Source organism: Bos indicus, chromosome 3 (genome assembly GCF_029378745.1).
Source record: "Bos indicus isolate NIAB-ARS_2022 breed Sahiwal x Tharparkar chromosome 3, NIAB-ARS_B.indTharparkar_mat_pri_1.0, whole genome shotgun sequence".
NCBI lineage: Eukaryota > Metazoa > Chordata > Mammalia > Artiodactyla > Bovidae > Bos > Bos indicus.
Genome location: NC_091762.1, coordinates 16,231,328 through 16,254,799, shown reverse-complemented (window position 1 = coordinate 16,254,799; position 23,472 = coordinate 16,231,328). Strand labels below are relative to the sequence as shown.

Sequence of the window (23,472 nt, the reverse complement as noted above, 5' to 3'; positions counted from 1 at the left end):
TGTGAAACTTCATTAATACCCCATTGAAAGTGCTGGATTCCTGGTGTGCTAATGACTCCCTGCCTCTCCTGCCCCAGAGATTGCACTGCTGCCTTGAATTCAGTGATGTCCAAGGCCAGTGCGTAACTCAGAACCACTTCCATAACACTGACAAGTGTTTGCTGACCCATTGAATGCTATTTAAATATTCTTTGTTCATGGAGGAGTAATGTTTGAAAGGGAATGTATGTGTGTGTTTTAACATTGAGAAAAATGTGTCATTTATCTCATGTTCTAACTGCTCTAACTCCTCCAACCTTACACCTGCCTTTTTTTTCTTTTTTGCTATTTTAGAATTCAAGAAAAGGGAGACAGAGGTGTATGTTGGCAATCTCCCGCTGGACATCTCTGAGGTATGCCTCACTCTGCATACCATGCATATGTGCATGGTTGCCTCTCGTCTTCTTTGGCTTCCCTCATATGAACTAAACCTGCCAGTAAGAATTTTACCAGTTTTAAAAGGTATTTTAGAGCTACAAATATGCAAGCAGTCACTAGTTGGTGACTAAGCTGACCAACTCACAGTCAGCTCACAGTTTGCCCTGGGCTCTCCCAGTTTGAGCGTGAAGCATCCTGCACCCAGCCATCCGTGTAGACCTCGGTGGGTGGCCACCCTCCTCATTGCTTGGAATGGAGGCCTGCAGTAAGGCCACTTCCCTTTGGCAAGGGGCCCTTATGAGGGTTCAATTGCCAATCCTTTGATCATTGGGAGCCGTGGGGTCTCAGTCAAAAAAGCTATGCTCATTTCACTTTGAAATGAACCAGTTGAGTCAGTTAGCTGTGTGTTCAGAGAGTAGAATATAAACAGCCATATTCGACCCCAGGAATCTTTCTGTCTATCTGGGGAGGCCAGACCACCAAACCTGAAATAATTATAGAACAACATAAATATTTAAAATTTGTAATAAGTACATTTGAACTACCGATGAAAAGAGAGTGAAAGTATAATCTCCTGATTTGAGGCATCCCCTGGCTTTTTTTTTTTTCTGGAGCATTTAAAAATGTTCACATTATGCAAAATAATGTGCCCAAGGCACTGTCAGCATGCTGAAAAATAAAGCGTGCTCAAACTCAGTCTTAGATGAAGCATGAGAGAAACTGACTTTTGTGGAGTCCCTGCTGCATGTCAGACGTCTTTCAAAAATGTCCTGGTCTCGTGTCTGCTTGCCAGTTAGCTAAACTTAGTCTTCTCTGCCCAAGTCGTACTTTATTCCTTTTACACTGTTACTGTATTTTAATTATCAGATATGCTCCAGGAACTAGGCTAAATCCTTCATTAGTGTGGTTTTATTAAATTCTCATAATAGCTCTGCATGGTGGGTGGTATCCCCATTGAAGATGAGGCAGACGAGGCTCTACTAGGTCCTCCTTAGCCAAGTACACAGACTCAGGGAGTGGTCAGCCAGGAGTTGAGTCCATGTCCACAGCCTGCAAGTACCTAACCACATAATTGATAAGATGTGTAAATAAATCACCGTAAAAAGAGATGGACCTATTAGATTTTTATCTGACAAAGAAGAAAATGGTATTGGGGCACAGAGAGTGAAGTAATTCATTTTGACCCAGTGAGTTAAATCTTGTTGAGTCAAAGTGGATGTGTTGGGGGATGCTTGGAATCCAGGAGAAGGGAGTATTGGGATCAACTCCCCTTCCCCTTGGCAGGCTGGTACAAGCCGTTACTTGACCGTGAGATGAAGGCAGGAGCCCTGCAGAAGTTGGTACAGTGGTCTGGGGCAGGCGAGGCGCTGAGCGGCTCTGCCTCCTCTCTGCAGTGGATCCCGTTTCACGGCCAGGCCCCGGGGGCTTGCTTGGCCATGCTGACCCACACTGTGGTATGGGGCACCTCTGGTCCTTGCCCACTTCACTAGAAAGCAGTAGCGTTCTCCACGGTGGTTTCTTCCAACGTACAAACAGAGACCAGCCTCCTAGGAGAGGAAACCCTTGAGCTAAAGAAGTAGGATTTTAAAAAGAAACGTCTGATTCTGACATTAATACCTGCCTTGTCGAGAACTGTGGAGTGAGTGTCTGAGACTTTTACCTTCCTGCACAACAACAGACTAGCCTGCGGCAGTTTCATGGTTGTTGGTAGAAGATGAAAGTCTTGGATCAGAGATGACAGATGAATTATTACTCATAACGAGAATAGTAGCTAGCATTTTACTTTATTAACATTTCTTTTTTATTGAGATATAAATCACATACCAAAAAATTCACTGTTTTAAAGCATAAAATTCAGTGGTTTTTAATATATTCACAAGGTTGCACAGCCATCACCATTAATTCCGGAATATTTTCATCACCTCGCAAGTAAATCTCATAATCATTAGCAGCACCGCCTCCTCCTGTCTTCCTCCAGCCCCTGGCAGCCACTAATCTACTTTCTGTCTCTATGGATTTGCCTATTCTAGATATTTTATGTAAATACAGTCATACAGTGTCTTTCTCTTTGCATAATGTTTTCAGGGTTCGTACATTTTATAGCATGTCTCAGTACTTCATTCCTTTTTATGACTACAATATTTATATGGATATATATCATAGTTTGTTTATCCATTTGTTATTGAACATTTGACCTGTTTCCACTTTTTGGCTTTTATGAAAAATCTTACCTGAACATGGGTGTGCAAGCTTCTGTGTAAATGGATGTTCCAGTTGTCTTGGGTATATACCTAGGAGTGAAATTATTGAGTCACGTGATAACTCTGTGCCAAACTGTTTTCCAAAACAGCTGTACCATTTCACATTCATACCAACGATGTGTGAGGATTTCAATTTCTCCACTTCCTGGCCCAAAACTATTTTTGTCTGTCTTTTTGACTCTTGCCATCAGGTAGATGTGAAGTGATATCTCATTGTCGTTTTGATTTGTGTTTTCATAGTAATTAATGAGCATCTTTTCATGTGTTTATTGTCTCTCTGTATATATCTTCTTTGGAGAAATATTTTTTTAATCCTTTACCCAGTTTAAAATCAGTTCATCTTTTTTACTATTGAGTTGTAAGAGTTCTTTATATACATATATACCTGGATACAGGTCTCTTATCAGATACATGATTTGTAAATATTTGCTCCCATCGGTTGTGTTTTATTTTGTCTGTAGTATCCTTTGAAACACAAACGTTCAATTTTGATGCATTCCAATTTTCCATTTTTTTCCTTTGGTTGCTGTAGGTGTCATATCTAAGAATCCATTGCCTAATCCAAGGTCACAGAGATTTACATGTATTCATTCTTCTAAGAGTTTTGTAGTTTTTGCTCTTATATTTAGGTCTGTAATCCTTTTGAAATTTATTCTTGCATGTGGTTTGAAGTTGAGGTCAATTTCATTCTTTGCATGTGGATATCCAGTTGCCCCAGCATCATTTGCTAAAAAAGATTATTTTTTCCCCACTGAATTATTTTGGCACCCTTGTTGCAAATCCATTGACCATAAATAGAGCAGTTTATTTCTGGAGTCTCATTCTATTGCACCGATCGGTATGTCTATCCTTACGCCAGTCCCGCGCTTGCGTATTTTTGCTTTGTAGTAAGTTTTGAAATTGATCTCACACTCAACTCTTAAGCCCAGTGGTTAGCATTCTCCCCTCACCAGTTTTCTGAAACTGGTCTTGTTGAGTATATGAGTAACCTTCATGATGCCAAATGGATTTAAAATCTTCAGATGCCTCTGTTTCCTTAATTATGATGGATTGGATAACCTCAAAGCCCTCGCACAAGAAAATACTTGGAAATAGAAGCTAAAATATAAGAAATGGCACTTTTAACTTTTTATTTTGTATTGGCGTATACAGCTGAGTAGGGGCTTCCCTGGTGGCTCAGCGGTAAAGAATCTGCCTGCAATGCTGCAGACCTGGTTTCCATCTCTGGGTCAGGAAGATCCCTTGGAGGAGGGCATGGCAATCCACTCTGGTACTCTTGCCTAGAGAACCCCATGGACAGAGGAACCTGGCAGTATGCAGTCCTCAGGGTCGCACAGAGTTGGACACGACTGCAGCAGCAGCAGCAAAGCTGATTAACAAACAACGTTATGATAAGTTTCAGGTGAAGAGCGAAGGGACTCAGCCATACATACACATGCACCATTCTCCCCCAAACTCCCCACCCTTCTCAACTGCCATATAACACTGAGCAGATTTCCATGTGCTGTATATGCAGTGGGTCCTTGTTGGTTATCTATTTTAAATATGGCAGCGTGTACGTATCCATCCTAAACCCCTAATTATCCCTTTCCCCATCGTCCCCACCCCCACCCTGACCCTGGCAACCAGAAGTTTGTTGTCTAAGTCTGTAGGTCTCTGTTTTAAGTTCATTTGTATTGTTTCTTTTTAGATTACACATATAAGGGATGTCTTATGATACTTCTCTTTCTCTGTCTGGCTTACAGAGCTGCAGTGAATAGCTCTGTTCACATACAGGGATCACATATCCTTTCAGATCATGTTTTTCTCCAGATACGTGCCCAGGAGTGGGATCACAGGGTCACACGGTAGCTCTGTTCTTAGTTTTTTAAGGAACCTCCATGCTGTTCTCTCGGAGAGGCAATGGCACCCCACTCCAGTACTCTTGCCTGGAGAATCTTGTGGATGGAGGAGCCTGGTGGGCTGCAGTCCATGGGGTCGCTAAGAGTCGGACACGACTGAGCAACTTCACTTTCACTTTTCACTTTCATGCATTGGAGAAGGAAATGGCAACCCACTCCAGTGTTCTTGCCTGGAGAATCCCGGGGACGGCAGAGCCTGGTGAGCTGCCATCTGTGGGGTCACACAGAGTCGGACACGACTGAAGTGACTTAGCAGCAGCAGCAGCATACTGTACTCTATAGTGGCTGTATCAATTTACATTCCAACCAATGGTGTAGAAGGGTTCCCTTCTCTCCATACCTACCAGCATTTATTGTTTGTGGATTTTTTGATGATAGACTTTCTGTCTGGTGTGAAGTGATATCTTGTCCGACTGTTTGTGACCCCATGGACTGTAGCCCTACCAGGGTCTTCTGTCCATGGAATTCTCCAAGCAAGAATACTGGAATGGGTAGCCACTCCCTTCTCCAGGGGATCTTCCCAACCCAGGGATGGAACCTGGATCTCCTGCATTGAAGGTGGATTTTTTTTTACCATCTGAACCACCAGGAAAGCCCCAATAATTAGTGATGTTGAATATCTTTTTATGTGCCTCTTGAAAAATGCCACTCTAAAATACATAGCTGACTCCTAAGAAAGTAAGGAAAATTAAGAGGGCCCAAAATAAGCAATAACTTGAAAACTAGGAGGATCTGGTCAATTCCCTAGGGTCTGTGCCTACCTCAAAACCTAAAGATTGGATTGGATTATAGCAGCCATGTCAGGGTAGGAGATGACACTCGGGGCCTATGTGAGGAGGGACATGGTAGTTGACATCCCTGCAAAAGCAGGATGGTTGAAGGGCTGGCCCCGTGAGCCACAAAACTTTTCTTATTGGCCCAGGGTGGTGTTGAGAAAGTTAATCTGACTTGGCCAGGATCTGGGGCTGGTAGGGTAAACAGTCTCCCTAAGAACATATAACAGTAGGCCTGATTTCATGTGAATTGTGGTTTAAATTCATATTACTTACATAGTCTGGGAACCTTCAAGCTAAAATTTAATTTTTGATGAAGTTAAAAGCCCAGATCACAGAAAAACATTTAAACTGTGAGTGGAAGGAAACGTCCAAAATCTGAGAAAGAGTATCTACAGAAAATACACAGAAAACATTGTCACTTGGGAAACAGGCATTTTAAAATCAAGAACAAGACGCTAGTGCCCCTATCATTTCTGTTTAACATTTTATGCAATCTCTTAGCTAGAGCAAGTGAGAAAATAAAGTGAGAGGTGTAAGAATTGGAAAGGAAAAAACAAAATCATTATTTGCAGATGATTGTCTAAGTTGAAGCTCAGAAGACTCTTGGATATGTTAGAATTATTGATAGTTAAGGTGGTTGAATATAAGATAAATATACAAAAGTCAATTGTATTTCTATACAGAGGGGAAAAAATGCAAAGAGCTAGAAATTAATAAAAGTTGTGCAAGACATAGACACAGAAAATTAGGCTTTACTGAAAGACATTAAGGAAGGCTTCAACAAAGAGATGGATAAGAAGAGTCAGTTTTATGATCCTTAAATTGGTATATAGATTCAATACCATTGTGATCAAAATACCCAAAGGATTTTCAAAGAGCCTGACAAATTGATTCTAAAATTTACGTGAAACAGAACATGTCCCATGAATAAATGCACCTTTTTTGAAGAGGAAGAATAAGGAGACAGAGTGAATTTTCCACTGCAATGATGACCTTGATGTGGATGCCTTGCTAATTGCCAACATATGAACCATAAAAAGGCCAGAAATATACCTACACGTATATGAAAACTTGGTGTGTATAATCAGGTGGCATTGCAGATGAGTTGGGAAAGAAGGGACTATTCAGTAAACTGGTTCTGAGATGTTTCTTTATCCATACAAGAAAAATGAAATTGGACCTTTACATTGTAACATTCACTGAATGGATTCTAGATGGATTAAGGACTTAACAATGTATAGCAAATGCAATACTTAGGGACACAACCTTGATAGCTTTCCCTTTGAGATCAGGAACAATGAAGATATAAATACCGGCTATTGCTATTTCTGTCAGCATTGTACTGGTGGTCCTGGTCAGTGCAGCAGGCAAGGAGAAAGAAAGACACGAGAATGGGAAAGGCGGAGATAAGTGTCATTAAGTGCAGGGGATATGATGGTGGTAGTAGACAGTCAGGACCAGTTATCTGTATTCCCAGCTTGTACCTTGCCCAGGAACCCTGAACTTGTCGATTTAGTTGCCTAGTCCTTATCTCTACTTGGGCAACTCATAGGCATTTCAGACTTAATGTGTCCAGCCTGCTCCTCCCACGGTCTTCCTCATCTCAGTAAATGGCCCAAAACCTGGGAAATATTCTTGTTTCATATCTCACATGTTTTTCACACTTCACATTCAATCTGTCAGCGGGTATAAAAATACACCTAGAATCAAACAGTCTTTTGCATCAGAAGGGAGGAAGAGAATGGAATAGCTCTTTAAATTTGCCAAAATAAACAGTGGAAAGATAAAAAGGGAATAAAGATGGGGACCTCTGGGGGAGGGAAGGAAAAATGATAGAAGGGAGATAGAGGCACAATTTATTTTATTTATTTGAAAATTTTAAAATTGATTTTTATTGGAGTTACTGTTTTATTGGAGTTTATTGTGTTAGTTTCTGCTGTACAGCAAAGTGCATCAGCTCTATGTGTACATGTATCCCCTCTTTTTGGAGGGACAGTTTATGAATTTACCTTGTGTTATTGTTTTGACTTTAAAATATATGAATGTTTTCATATTTAAGAGAATCAAAGTGATCTATTAAAAAAGCACTCCCTAAAAACTGAAAACAAACTAGTGATATAATTAGTTTGGTGTCAGAGAATAGAATTATTCAAATTGAATAAGCCCGGAACAAACTAGTGATATAATTAGTGGTGTCAGAGAATATAGTTATTCAAATTGACCTTAGAATATGATATTTTGACTGTGTATCCTCAGTAGGATATATTACAAGCATAAAAAGAACTGCAAGGAAGTCTTAAACTTTGCTCAGTAATTTTGCTGTCTGTAGTAATCCTGGTATTATTTGAACCTGTTATATATTTAAAGTAGGATATAATAACTAGTATTGTTAGGAATAAAGATTTTCAGCATAAGATAAATAAAAACCATCTGTAGCTCTATAGGAATCAGAATCCATGATTACAGTGATTATTTTCCCTTTCAAAGACGCGTATCTCCTAACTCTGCTGGTTGAAAGACCTTGGTGCTCTTAACAACCCAGTGGCAATAAGATCCTAGATTGCTCACTTTAAATACCATTCCCCACTGAAAGGAGCTATACCTTCTTAGGGTCCAGGTTTGGAGCTCTATGTGCCAGAAAGCTAGAAACCTCTCAAAGGCTATTAGGGTTTGATTGAAGGGAAGGGAGAAGTTGTAATTAGAGGTGAGATACTTTTTCCTTGGAGCTATGTGCTGGAATGTTTACAGATGTAGTGATGAGGTGATGAGATTTATTTCAGAATAGCCTAATGGTAGGGAGAGGTATAGATGAAATCAGAGTGTCCCTGAGTTAAGAATTTTTTTTTCCGGGCAAGGCTTTCCTGGGGACTCGTGCTATAGCATGAAGGAGTGAAAACAGGGAACAGGTGCCCTTATTTGCTCCCTTTTTTTTGAATTGAGGCTGACAGGTATATAGGAATTTGTTATACTGTTTTCTGTACATGTTTAAAAAGTTGGCTTAAAGCTCAACATTCAGAAAACTAAGATCATGGCATCTGGTCCCATCACTTCGTGGGAAATAGATGGGGAAACAGTGGAAACAATGTCAGACTTTATTTTTGGGGGCTCCAAAATCACTGCAGATGGTGATTGCAGCCATGAAATTAAAAGACGCTTACTCCATGGAAGGAAAGTTAGGATTAACCTAGATATATTCAAAAGCAGAGACATTACTTTGCCAACAAAGGTCCGTCTAGTCAAGGCTATGGTTTTTCCAGTAGTCATGTATGGATGTGAAAGTTGGACTATGAAGAAAGCTAAGCGCTGAAGAATTGATGCCTTTGAAGTGTGGTGTTGGAGAAGACTCTTGAGAGTCCCTTGGACTGCAAGGAGATCCAACCAGTCCATTCTGAAGGAGATCAGCCCTGGGATTTCTTTGGAAGGAATGATGCTAAAGCTGAAACTCCAGTACTTTGGCCACCTCATGCGAAGAGTTGACTCATTGGAAAAGACTCTGATGCTGGGAGGGATTGGGGGCAGGAGGAGAAGGGGACGACAGAGGATGAGATGGCTGGATAGCATCACTGACTCAATGGACGTGAGTCTCAGTGAACTCCGGGAATTGGTGATGGACAGGGAGGCCTGGCGTGCTGCAATTCATGGGGTCTCAAAGAGTCAGACACGACTGAGTGACTGAACTGAACTGATACATGTTTAAAAGTTTCCAAATAAAAAGACATAAGAACAAGCAAAAAGAGGGTCCCGTGGGCCAAAAATGGGACGATTCATGTTTCGAAAATACTAATGACTACCTTTGATTAGAACTTACTAGTGATAAAAAGCAATGATTTGTAGTGATACCTAAAGAAATAATACATAAACTCACTGGACACATTGAAGATAGCAAGAAATAGTTCAGTAATATAAAACTTGGTAATTAAAGGAAAAGGTTAAGTGTTTATCTTGCTTTTCTAACACCAGTGCCATTTCAGGGCAAATGACTAACACTAGTGAATGAGAGAAAGTTCTTTCCAGAGGAGCTCTGGCTCATCAATGCAGAGGAAACAATTGAAAATCATCGTTTTGCAAACCATAATACCTGTTTCAGACGGGGGTTATCAGAGCATGGTAGATTCATTAGATAAAATATTGATGGGCAGTTTTATAATGAAAGGATCAGGCTGTTACTGTCTGAATTTGTGTTTTGTTTGTTTTTGTCTGAGCCTTGCAGCATGTGGGATCATAGTTTCCTAAGCAGGGATTGACCCCTTGACCCCGCAGTGAAAGTGTGGAGTCTTAACCACTGGATTGCCAGGGAAGTCCCTGTCTGATTTATTGATTAATTTAGCGTCACCTAAAGTGAGACAACCAGGTGTAAGTCTCCTAAAATGATGTCATATTAGTGAAGAAGATCTCACACCATCTGTAAAGTATTCTAGCCAAAAATGTAAATAATAACCTATATGTGAAAGCTCCATGGCTAACTTCTAGTCTAAAGGAAACGGGGATGGGGATAGAAGATCAAGTTAAACGCTTACAATAAGGAAGCAGTACTCTTGTCTACAGAACAGCTGACCTGGTCTATATTACACGTCAAAGTCATGGAAAAATTAAAGCAGGGAGATCTGATATAAAGACGTTTAGAGGAGACCTAAGAGAAATGATGACCAAACAGAATAAGTAGACCTTGTTCTGACCCTGACTGTGACAAAACAGTCGTTAAAAGATATTTTTGAGACAGTCGATGACATTTGTCTGTTAGTTGTTTGTAGTTTGATAAGTCACCTCTCTGACTTAATATGTCTGCTTAATACCGTTGAACTCACCATGCACATTTCTCATTGATTTTAATTAATTATCTGTCTTTCCTAAATACGATCAGTCCCAGGAGGGACTTCCCTACTGGTCCAGTGGCTAAGACTCCACACTCCCAGTGCAGGGGGACTGGGTTCAATCTCTGGTCGGGGAACTAATCCCACATGTTCCAAATAAGACTTCTCATGCTGCAAGGAAAATCAAAGATCCTGTGTGCTGCAACTTAGACCTGGTGCACCCAAATTAATAAATAAATAACAGGTGGAAACCTAGAGCCTATTATACAGAGTGAAGTAAGTCAGAAAAACAAACATTATATATTTGCACATATATATGGAATCTAGAAAGATGGTACTGTTGAAATTATTTTCAGGGCAGCAATGGAGACGCAGAACAGACTTATGGACACAGGGGCGGGGCAGAGGGCAGAGGAAGGAGAGGGTGGGATGTATGGAGAGAGAAGCATGGAAGTGTACATGACCGTATGTAAAATAGATAGCCAGTGGGAATTTGCTGTATGACTCAGGGAACTCAAACCAGGGCTCTGTAACCATCTAGAGGGGTGGGATGGGGTGGGAGGTTCCGAAGGAGGGGGCATATGTTTACCTATGGCTGATTCATGTTGATTTGTGGCAGAAACCAACACAATTCTGTAAAGCAATTATCCTTCAGTTAAAAATAAATAAATTTAAAATTAAAAAAAAAAAGAGATCAGCCCCAGGAGGGGAGAGCCTTTGGGTACCTTGTTCATGGCACGAAAGACATTTTCTAGCACAGAGTAGGCACTTAATAATCATTTGTTGAATGAATTAGAGGGAAATGGACAGTGAGTACAGACAAGTTTTTCAAGGATTTTTGTAACAAAGAAGGATAGGAAGCGGGGTGGGAGCAGGAGGGGGTTGTAAGGTCAAAGGTGTTACTTACGTGTCTTTAAGTATTTAGATGGTAAATATTAGAGCTCATTTGTATGCCCACCCAGTGGGGAGGGTAGTTAATGCAGGAAAAAGGGGAGATCGTTTAGTATGAAAGACCTTGAGAAGGTTAAGAGGGGTTGTCTGGAGCAAGGACGGGCCTTCTATGTAGAGGGGGGCACACGGGTACAGGGAGGTTGACTGATGTCGTGGCAGGGGCTGGGTGTTCCTTTTGATTGCTTGTCTCTCCTCAGCAAAGAATCGGGGTTATCTGCTGAGTAGAAAGAGGGCAGGGAAGGTCTGAGTGGAAGTAGACTGCAGTAGTTTTGTTGGGGAGGCTGGCAGTTGATGATTAGGAATATGTAGTAGGAATGCCAGAAGCACTGAACCAGGAAATGACCCGCAGTCAGTGATCAACCACAGTGGAAAGAGGAAGGCAGGGGCCGGTGGGGCGGGGCAGGGTGGGGCGGAACGGATGGCCAGAGAGTCAGGATAGGGTCGGGAGTTTGCGGGGCGGTGGGAAAGTGGCAGAGTTTGAAGGATCACAGACCCAGAGAATAGAGCTGGGGAGCTAGAGGTGTGAGAAGGAAGGTGGTTGGAGAGCAGGGACTCGAAGTTGCCGTCTGGAGGTGGGCGGTCCTTGGTAATAGTGGGGTCCAGGGTGTGTCCTGGGAGGAAGGGAGCTCAGGTGACGGGGATACCCCACTTTCTCTCCTCTGTGTGTTTTCTCTTCTCTATGACTTTTATCATTTCATACATTTTTTAAAAAATGTATCTGTGTTGGCACATACATGCGATGCCAATAAACATTCAGATGCTTAGCTTGGATCATAAGAAAGTGCTGGTACTTGACCAGTTTTTATCTGCGGAAATGTCAAATCACATGGCTCAAGTTAAATGTTTCCCAGTTTTTGCCACTTTCTTTTCTTCCTTTATTTTTGACTGTGCTGGGTCTTTGTTGCTTCGCACGGGCCTTCTCTAGTTGCATGGAGCGGGGGCTACTCTCTAGTTTTGATGTGCAGGCTTCTCATGGTGATGGCTTCTCTTGTTCTTGAGCATAAGCTCTAGGTGCTCAGGCTTCAGTAGTCGCAGCTCCTGGTCTCTAGAGCAAGGGCTCAGTAGTTGTGGCAGATGGGCTTGCTCCATGGCATACAGGGTCTTCCCCAACCAGGGATCGAACCCGTGTCCCTGGCATTGGGAGGCAGATTCCTATCCACCATGCCACTGGGAAAGTCCTTTTTCCACTTTAAACAGAGCTTCAGTGCACTGGCATGTCTACATGCGTGTCTCTAGGACCTCACCTGGGTGTGGGGCCAGAGCCACACGGTGCACACGGCTGGGCCAGGAGGGGAGAGAGGCCCCCACTCCTGCCAGCAGCATCAGCAGCAGAATTCCTTTATCCTTACCAACACCAGCTTGGTGTTGTCCTGCTGCTAAATCACTGCTGTCCAGGGGATATGGAATCATTTAGCATGCAGGTAACTGCCATAACCTTCTGCCTGTCTGGCACGAAGTCAGTGGCCCATAAATGCTCGTGCCATAATTATTGGCAAGCTACAGTAGATGTTTTTTTGTAATGATTGATTGAAAGGAGTGTATTAATAAGTGAAATAGGTTATGAAGCAGAGGATACTGTATGATCCCTTAGTCTCTGTGTACAGTACTCATGTTTTGGTGGTAAGATTATGGGTGATATCTCTATTTTGCTTATCTGTATTTTCAAACTTTTCTATAATAAACATCTAATGCTTTGGTAATTAAAATATCCTAATAACTAATTTTAGTTATTTAAAATGATACGTAAAAGATACCCTAAGGGATATGAGGCAATTTTAAAGTATTAAGCTTCCTGTCAAATATATAGTAAAAAAAATTTTTAAATAAACAAACTGAACTATTAAGGGGCAGAAAAATGTCATAGGTTATGCCTTTAGGTTTTCGTAGTTCCTTATGCTAACTATCAATAAGAACAACACCTGCTGCTAAGATGACCTCACTGATAGCACTGATTGATGAACCACGGATGGAAAGAAGTCAGCAGTTTCTTTTGTGTGTGTGTGGTAGTGGTGGTTCTTCTCTCTTCTTACACTCGAGCACATTTTCTGAAAATGAGTGCTTCCTAAATCAGTTTGATACCAGGGAATAGTAGTTTTTGACCTTGGCTGCATATTGCCATCATCTTTTAAAAAATATTGCTAAAAATACTGCTTTAATCTCAACTTCGGAGATTCTGATTTTGTTTACCTGGGGTGGGCCAGGCATCACTCTGGTAGGTAGTTTTTTTTTTTTTTTTTAAAGTGACTTTCCAGCTGAATCTTATGTGCAATCAGAATTGAGGATCATTGCTGTAGGAGAAGGGTTTGCCAAGTTTTCTGTGAAGGGTCAGATGCGTGCATGCTAAACCATTTCAGTTGTGTTTGATTCTGTGTGACCCCGTGGACTGTAGCCCACCAGGCTCCTCTGTCCACGGGATTCTCCAGGCAAGAAAACTAGAGTGGGTTGCCATGCCCTCCTCCAGGGGATCTTCCCAGGGATTGGACCAGCTTCTTGGCAGCAGGTTCTTCACCACTAGCACCACCTGGGAAGGCCCAGAGGATCAGATAGTAGGTGTTACGCTTCGCAGGCCATAATCCCCTGTTGCAGATGCTCTGCCACTGGGCCCTGAAAGCGGCCATGGAGAATACTTAAATGAACAGGCGTGGCTGCACTCCAGTAACACTTAGGAAAAGGGTGGTGGGTTGGATTTGGCCCAAGGCTATGGTTTCCTGACACTGAAGGCACAAAAATATGGGAGTTTTCTCTTATGTCATCATTTATTCATTGATTTATTTTTGGCTGTACCACATGGCTTTGGGGATGTTAGTTCTCCGACCAGGGATTGAATCCATGCCCTCGGCAGTGAAAGCACAGAGCCTTAACCACTGGACTGCCCAGGAATTCTCTTTTAATAATAGCAAAATCTGACCAGAAGAAAGGTATCATTTTGCATGATATCATGAAAAGAATGCAGGATTTGAGGTTAGAAGACTTGAGTTCAAATCTTGACTCTAAATTAGCTGTGTAATCTTAAGGCAGTCACTTAATCTCGATGATCTTTATTTTATGCATTTGAGAATGAGGACAATAATAATATACACTTCATAGGGTGGTTTTAAAGATCAAATGGAATAAGGCATATGATAGTGCTTTATAAACTGAAAATGCTAAGCACATATTGCTTGAACTCACAAATTGCTTGTTGCTCAGCATCTTGTAGATTTATGTGTAATAAACATTAAATATTTAAAAGTAAAAGCAAATTAGAAAATTTGAATTTAAATGTAATATAAATATGAATACTTGGAAAAATGAGCTATACATTATGCATTTCTCTTCCCTTGCCAATAAAGTGACTTTAGATTGGTAATAACAGAAGATGGTATAAATATACATTTTCCCGAAGTAGAATTTTCTCGGGAAACATTAGTTTTCATCACAGGTGTGGGATTTGCATTGGTAACAGCCAGTGGAGAAGCTGGGGAAGGTGAAAGGGGGGAGATGCAGGTAGGAGTTGACACGGAGGCCTGAGGGGAAGCTACGGCCGTGGGCAGCGCATCCGTGACCTGCGAGAACGCATTTTCAGTGGAGCAGGAACAGCGGCCAAGCTGCAGCCAGAGGGAGTGGGCGGGGAGGAAACAGAGGCAATAGGCGGACACAGCTCTTTCTACACATTTGGCAGAAAAAGAGAAAAAATAGGGTGTTGCTCAAAAGGGCATCAGGGTTGGGTAGATGTTATCTCAAAAAAGGGAGGGCAGTCGTGGTTGGAGCCCAGGGATGGGAGTGGGACTAGGATCCATGGGAGAGGGAGCCTGAGGGCAGGCAGGAGGGAGAGTTGAGAATTAGATGGAGAGACGTCCAGGGGAGGGGATCGTGTCCCCAGGCGGTAGAGGCCTGGCTGCTGTGAGGAAAGTTGGGGTGGTTGGTAGGGGTGGGGAGCCTTATAGAGCAGGCATGGCAGACAGCTCGATCAGCAGCTGACCAGAGAAGAGTGTGCTCCCTCCATGCGCAGCCCCTCTGGACTTGACTTAGACGTCACTCTGCCCCATCCGTTAAACAGAGATCATGCGTTTATGAACTCTAAGCTCCTTGAGTCCAAGACTTATGTCAAGTTCAAATTCATATCTCCTGTAACACTTGGCATAAGGCTTGTGGGTAGCTCATGTTTGCTGTCGGACGTGTCAGGAAAGAAACGAAGGGAAGTTGCCATGAATACAGGACTGAGTCAGCAGACTCAATTAAAAATGCCTTCCCGCCTAGGTAGCGATGAAAGGGAGATAGCCTAGAGATTCCTAATAAATTGAAAGTCACTTCCACCTGGGAGCCCACCCTGAGCACTTCTTTTCTCTCCAAATTTGGGTTAGATACCCAGACTGTTCTCCTGGAGGCCTCTGTACTTCCTCATGGAATTTCATACCCTCTGGTAAAATGACCTGTTTGCTGATGGTCTTGTCAGGGCCCCACACGTCTGTTGAACTGCAGTCGAAGGCAGCGCTTACAGCCTTCTTGCCTCTGTATTTGCATCGCTGAGCACAGAGCCTGGCACACTCAGCACATCATTGGTTCTCCTTAAGTCTTTGTTCAGCTGATAACAGCCTAGCTGGCTGGGGATCTGCACCCTTGAGAGCCAGCTGTCAGTTTCGTCTTCAGGTCTCTGTATCGCTTTTAAACCCCGCCATTGCAGGAGGAGATTCGGTGCCTTCTGAAGGACTTCAGCCCTCTCCATGTCCACCGAGTCCAGAATGGCTGCAGATGGTAATGACTGTTCTTCCTTTGTTTTCTTTGGGAAGCAACTCCTTTCCTCTTTGTCCATTTTGCTGATGCACTGATGTTGCAGACAAGCTCAACAACTCGCAAAGCCACGCCCACTGTGACTTGGCAGAGGGACGTTTGGGAAACCCCCTTTCCACATTTAACCCTCCGACTCGGCAGCTAATACTACCTTATCCATACAACCTTGGGTTAGAAGTCCAGAGCCCTGGGTTTACTTTTGGTCTTGTCCTTTCTCTGTTTTCTGACTCGAAGCAAGTTAGTGAATCTCCCTCAGCCTTGGTTGCCCCTGAAATCTGGGACCTACTCATATTTTTCCTTTCTTATGTTCAAGGCAGTAAAAGGACTTTGAACTTCTGTGGGGAGCAGTATGAAGGAAATCCAGAGCCATGCCCTATGGTATATGGTGAAAGGGTCAGCGCATGTCTCCCAGTCCCCAGGAGCCCCAGGACCAGCTCCCCCACTGCCCAGCCCAAACCTGGGTGTCCTGGTGGCCTCCCTGTGTGGTAGAAGTGGCCCAGCCTCTCTCCTGTCCCCTCAGAGGGAAGAGGAGACCATTCCTCGGCTCGGCACCCCCCTGCGGCTCTGTTTGAGCTGGGCTTAGAGCTGCCCTCTCCTTCCTTTGCAGCTTCGCATTCGTAGATCTGGGCTCTACGCAGAAGGTGGCACTTGCGATCCAGGCACTGAATGGGAAGCTCTTCCACAAGCGAAAACTGTACGTGAATTCCAATAACAGGTCTCCCAAGAGGACCCCTGATGTGACTGAGCGGCCCCAGGAGCTTCTGGTAGGTGCCTGGCCTCTCTACTCTCAGGGTTGCTCTGTGGTCACTGTTTTTTTTTTTGTTTAGGTTTGGCTGTGCTGGGTCTTCGTTGCTACACGGGCTTTTCTGTAGTTGCGGCAAGCAGGGGCTAGTCTCTAGTTGCAGTGCATGGGCTTGTCATTGCAGGGGCTTCTCTTGTGTGGCATGGGGTCTAGGCCACATGTGGGCTCAGTTGTTGTTACTTTCAAGCTCTAGAAGACAAGCTCAGTAGTTATGGCACGTGGGATCTTCCCGGACCAGGGATCAAACCTGTGTCTCCTGCATTGACAGGCTGATTCTTTACCACTAAGCCACCAGGGAAGCCCATCTGTGGTCACTCTTCAGAGCTTAGATGACTCTGCTTTCTGTTCTCTCTTTCTGTCCCATCTTAAACAGTGGACAAAACAGGGGCTGGGATGAAATTAGGAAACTTTATGACTTTAACAGTCAGGAGCAAGGTTGGTATAGAAAACCTGGAACTTTGAAATGAAAGGAAGGCTGTATTCTTGGCAAGGACAAAAAGGGTTATTAGGCAACTCAGTCAGGGCTTTTTCCACCTGGGTTACTGAAATTGAGGTTTTTACTTGTTTAACGCAGCAAACAGTTGTATCTGTTGTTTGCATAGCCTTGTTCTGGCTGCTGGTGTGGAAGGTAAGGAAGACAAAAGTGAGTAAAACCTGATCCTTCCTGGCAGGGAAACAGGTATGAGGTCTGGGAACACGAGAGTTAATGGTGGGGCAGTGCCTGGTGGGGGCTTCCTTTGTTGATAGAGAAGGCCCATGACTAACCTCCAGGAGCTTCCCTCCAATGAAGCAGGCTCTATGTAGGTGAAGGTGAACCAGAAGCAAAGCTATTTGCTTTTCTTTGCTGTAGAAGAGTTCAGAAAGTAGGGGGTCCGAGGGTGATATGGGAACTCCATGATGCTAACCAGGGTTCCAGGTGGGAAGAGGGGGAGAAGCAGAGGGTCCAGAGCCTGTGTTCTCATAAAAGGCACATTCTCAGGAGCCCTATCACAATTTTGCTTACATTTTGTCAGGGAGAGCTGCAACTGGTGACCTTCAGTGCAAAGGAGGCTGGAAAATGTAGCTTTTAAAATAGGCACACTGTTGCTAAACGTGGGAATCTGTCAGCAAGGGAAGAGAGAATGCCTATTGGTAGGCAATTAACAAGGTCAGCCAAGGCTAGAGAAGTTGGAGATGGGAGTTGAGAGGTGGGTTAGAATCTCCAACAGTAAGCGTGCCAGAGGTGGCTCCCTTTGCTAGTTCCAAACTGTTTTTCTTCCTTTGTCTTTAAACCCTCTCTCTTGGAAGGGCAGGCTGTCAGATTACGCCACGTACTGACCTTCTTGGTTGCAGTCACCTGGCATTCTGTTATGCCCTGTTATTCATTGATAACTTTAGCGTTTGACTCACCGTCTTTCTCTCTTACTGACATTCAGATTGCGTCCTGTGGATGATCTATCTTAAGAGTCTGACCCCTTATTTCCCAGACCATTTATCTTCAGTGATCTTTCCTTTCACTCGGTCACAGTTTCCTGTTCCCTGAATTATATCTCAGACCTTGTCATGGCTCATAATTGAACATCTCCAAAATATCCATTTGGAGCATCCCACGCTGCCCCTCACCACTTCTCTGCAGCTCTCTTACTCTAGAAGAGCAGTTCTCAAGCTTTAGCAGCATCAGAGTCACCGCTGAGCTCGTTAAACCGCTTGCTGAGCGCTACCTGCAGAGATGCTGATTGAGTGCATATGGGTGGGGCCTGAGAGTTGTGGCACCATGCCACAAGTGCCAAGTGGACTGGCACCCCTAGTCCTGGGACCACTTTTTGAGTAGCAAGGCTCTGAAACCCCCAGTCTAACAATCGGGCACACTGGGACTCGAAACACTGCCCCTGCCACTTCTTCACTTTTCAACACTCTACTCCCTCACTTCCCTTCTTCGCTTAGATTCCAGAACCATAGCTGCCTTCATTCAGATTACCTTAATTCCCTTAGCTCACTAAGTCATATCTTGCACAACTCCTCTCCTAGTTGAACTCAGCTCTCAACCTCTCTGAACTGCTGAAAATAATTCACACCACCTTGCTCACGGCTCTCAGTTATAGGTATGGTCACAGCTTGCCCACTTCTTCAAACTGACCTGTCTTGGAAATCTCTAACCTTTTCTGTTGTTACGTCCCATCTGCTATTAAGCCCATCTAATGCATTTTTCATTTTGGATAGTGTAGTTTTCAACTTCCATTTAGTTCTTACCCCCCATTCCTCAGCTGAACTTTTCCTTTTTTATTGGCTGGGCCTTGAGGCATGTGGCGTCTTCGTTCCACACGTGCATGCTTGAGTGCTGAGTCGCTTCAGTCGTGTCTGACTTTTTGCGACCCTTGGACTGTAGCCTCCCAGGCTCCTCTGTCCATAGGATTCTCCAGGCAAGAATACTGGAGTGGGTTGCCATTTCCTACTCCAGGGCATCTTCCCAACCCAGGGACTGAACCCACGTCTCGTACATCTCCTGCATTGGCAAGCAGGTTCTTTACCACTAGTGCCACCTGGGAAGCCCCCTTCGTTCTCCAACCAGGGATCAAATCAGTGCCCCGAAGTGGAAGCTCGGAGTCTCAACCACTGGATCACCAGGGACGTTCCCGAACTCTTTCATCTTTTCACCTATTTTGTTTATCTTTTCTTCCAGGTTCTTTAATATACTTATTATAGTTATAAAATAATTTTCTGCTAATTCCAACACCTGGGTCATTTGTGGGTCTGCTTTTGTTGACATTTACCTCCTTGTTTAAGAGTAAAGGCTTCTTACAGTAATTTTTTTTCTGTTTGTTGGATACTGTGGATGTTGTATTATAGAGACTTTATATTATGTTCTCTAAATAGTGTTGACTTTTTTCCTAGCAAAAATGAAATCACGAGGTGGTCTTTCGATCTTATTAAAGTTGGTTTTCTTTTTTGGGGACTGGTATGCTTCAGTTTGAGCCTTTGTTCTTAGGCAAAATCCTTTTCCTAAGATCCGACCTTGTAGGCTGAGGGTGTCAGGGTACTTAGCATGCTCCACTCCGGCTGGGCTGGAACTCCGTTATCTTCCCAGCATTGTACTGATACCTGTATTCCTCTCTTAGCTCGCTCTCTACCTTCTACAACAGCTCTTCTCTCCAAGGCCTCCCAGGACCTACCCTGCATATGGGCAGCTTAGAATTTAACCAAGGACCTGGGGTTAGCTCCTAGACTTCTGGGGCTTTTCTCTACTCCTTTCTCAGTGGTACCCCATCTCATAAATTCCCGGCACCAAACTTCTTCTGTGTGTTTCTTCGGCTCAGGGGGACTGCCACTGACTGCCGAGGCTCTGCTTGCCTTGGCTGTGAATTGGGAAAATGTCCCCCCGGCAAGGGGCCAGAGTCAGTGTGGGCTCCTGACCTGTGCTTTCCTTTTCTCAGGCAAATTGCACTCTGCTATTCACTATCATTAGTGTGTACCAGAAACAGTTAATTTGTGTATTTTGTCCAGTTTTATGGTTGTTTGGGACGGGTAAGTACTGTCATGCCAGAACTAGGTACTAGAAAAGAGTGTTTAGAGGCTCACCTTTTTCCTTTTGGGATGAATATCATTTCTCAGGACCATTTCTGGTGCTTTTGCATTAGAAATAAGTAACCAAAAGATGAACACTAATCTCCATGCTTTTGGGAATTTAAAAACATATTCCTAAGTAAATAACGTGTAGGTCAAGGAAGAAATTATAAGAGAAATTTAAAAATACTTAAGAGGTCTTCCCTGGTGGTCCAGTGGTTAAGACTTCAGGCTTCCATTATGGAGGGCATGAGTTCAGTGCCTTGTCGGGGAACTAAGATCCTGTATGCCACACAGCTCAGCCAAAAATTTTTTTTGAGAAAGTACTTAGAACTGAACAATAAGGAAAATTTTTTCTTATCAAAAGCTGTGGGATATATGTGCTCTAGAGCCCACATGCTACAACTGTTGAGCCCGTGTGCTGCAGATACTGCAGCCCATGCACCTAGAGCCTGTGCTCCGTAACAAGAGAAGCCACCGCAACGAGAAGCCTGCTCACTGCAGCACAGAGTAGCCCCCGCTCACTGCAACGAGAGGAAGCCTGTGCGCAGCAAGAAGACCCAGTACAACCAAAAAAATAAAGAAGTTGAATGCAGCAAAAGCAATACTTATGGGGAAGTATGTAACATTGAAATCTTAAACGAGCAAAGAAGCCATGGTGAAAATAAATGAGCTTACAGTTGATTGAAGTAGGTAAAAAGTAAAAATAAACCCAAATAAGGAACAGACAAAATTTTTTTTTAAAATATCTATTTATTTGAATGTACCAGGTCTTAGTGGAGGCATGCAGGATCTTTAATTGTGGCATGTGGGCTCTAGTTCCCTGAGAGGGATCGAACCCTGGCCTTTTGCATTGGGAGTACGGAGTCTTAACCACTGGACCACCAGGGAGTCCCAGCAAAAATTTTAAAACAAAGTTTTTTAAAATTTAAAAATTTTGTGGACTTCCCTGGTGGCCCGTTGGTTAAGAATCGGCCTGGCAATGCAGGGGACTTGGGTTCTGTCCCTGCTCGAGGAAGATCCCACGTGCCACAGGGCAGCTAAGCTCGTGGGCCACAACTGAGCCCACATTGTAGAGCCCGCGTGCCGCGGCTGCTGAAGCCAACGCATCTAGAGCCTGAGCTGTGTGTGCAGCAAGAGAGGCCACCGCAGTGAGCACAGCAAGGAGAGTGGCCTCCCCTCGCCCCAAGCAGAACGAAAACCTGTGTAGCAACTGAGGCACAGTGCAGCCATAAAGAAATAAAAATAGCACTTCTTGTTTCCCTTTCACAAAAGAATTTTTAATTTTGTAAACAAAGCTGTAGTTATCTGTCAGTTATATTTCCGTAAAACTGGAGGGGAAACAAGAAGCGTAAAAAACAAAGCTTCAATAGAAGAGATCAATAAAGTCAAAATTTGATTCTTTAAAGAGATTAATGAGAAAAACTTTTGGAATGATTAATTAGAAAAGAGAAAAGGGAATAAACATTAGTATTAAAAAAGAGATCATAACTATAGATGTAGCTGATATTAAAATATAAGCTAATACATTTGAAAACTTAGAAGAAATGGACCTGTTTTTTAAAGTATATCATTTTCAAAACTAATATAAGAACCTGCTAGTCCTATATCTGTAAAGCAGTTGAATCAATGTTTAGAATCGTCTTGTGAAGAAAACACCAAGCTCTGATTGTTTTATAGGCAAATTTACTGAATTTTCAAGGAACGGAAAATTCTGATATTATATAAATTCTTCTAAGGAATAAAAGAGATACTTGTTAGTTCATTCTTTGAGGCCAGTATAACCCTGATAATAAATCAGGCAGGAGATTATGAGAGAGAGAAATTGCAGGCTGGCTTCTCTCACAGAAATACACATGTGATGTTTCTAAACAAAATATTGGCCAAATGAAGTCAATATTGGCTGATGAAGATTGTAATGGCAGTTGGATTTTTTCCAAAAATACAAAAATTTAACATTAAAAAAATGATAAATCTGGAGTTCCATGATTTCCTAGTGGTTAGAATTCTGGGTTTTGATTCTGGGTTCATACTCTGGTCAGGGAATTGAGATCCCACAAGCCAGCCTTATGGTAAGGCCAGGAAAAAAAAGAAAAATAAAGAAAACAATAACTCTTTCACTACATTAACAGATTAAAGAATGAAAACCATATGATCACTTTAGACACAGCAAAAGCATTTGCTAAAATTCAGCACTAATATATGATTTAAAAATAAAGATTTTTAGCAACTCGAAGTGAAAAGTTATTCTTAACCTGATAAAGGCTATCTTCTAAAACTCTACAGAAAATAATATTTAAATAGAAAAACATTATAAGCTTTCTCATTAAAAATAGGAACAAGACAAGGATATACTTTTATCTAGTAAGGTAAGGAAAATAAGTTAAAGGCATAAATACTGGGATAGGAGAAACAAAGCCCATTATTTAAAGATGATGTTTCTTTACATAGAAAAACTTAAATAATTCATAAATTATTAGAAATAACATTTTAATAAGGTAGTTGTATATATATCAGATATATATAAATCAGTTTTATTTATGTTTCCATGAATAAACAACAAAATAATTTTTTAATATAACATTCATAAGATCAATTAAAAAAATTAAGGTACATAGAAATGAATCCAGTGAAAGGTGAGCATGGCCTATGGGGGAAATAAGCTAGTTTTATTGAAAGTCTTTAAGGAAGTCTAAAATGGTAAAAGTTTGATGTTCGTGGATAGGAAGATAGAAAAAGAGTTATTTAAGAGTCGTTCTCCCCAAATTAATCTGTTGATTCTGCATAATTTCAATAAAAATTCCCACAGGTTTTCCCAGGAATGGAACAGGCTAATTCTAAAATTTATGTGGAAGTTTAAAAGCCTATGAATATTTAAGACTAATAAAATACAATAGAGAGACCCCCAAAAGAGGCTCTTGCAAATGGAGAAACTAAAGCGTCACTACGAACAAAGCTAGTGGAGGTGATGGAATTCCTGTTGAGCTATTCCAAATCCTGAAAGATGATGCTGTGAAAGTGCTCCACTCAATATGCCAGCAAATTTGGAAAACTCAGCAGTGGCCACAGGACTGGAAAAGGTCAGTTTTCATTCCAATCCCAAAGAAAGGCAATGCCAAAGAATTCTCAAACTACCGCACAATTGCACTCATCTCACACGCTAGTAAAGTAATGCTCAAAATTCTCCAAGCCAGGCTTCAGCAATATGTGAACCGTGAACTTCCTGATGTTCAAGCTGGTTTT

At 42.5% G+C, this 23,472-nt stretch overlaps 1 protein-coding gene across 4 annotated transcripts in view; it reads left to right on the top strand.

Annotated features, from left to right (window-relative positions):
• Positions 1 to 23,472, top strand: part of TDRD10 (tudor domain containing 10) — a 53,199-nt gene that overhangs the window by 5,588 nt on the left and 24,139 nt on the right. For all 4 annotated transcript variants that reach the window (XM_019954421.2, XM_019954428.2, XM_070785581.1 and 1 more), the window contains 3 exons: positions 334 to 392; positions 15,781 to 15,851; positions 16,495 to 16,651. In XM_019954421.2, the coding sequence (XP_019809980.1) occupies positions 334 to 392; positions 15,781 to 15,851; positions 16,495 to 16,651 (287 nt within the window). The remainder of the gene's footprint in view (positions 1 to 333; positions 393 to 15,780; positions 15,852 to 16,494; positions 16,652 to 23,472) is intronic.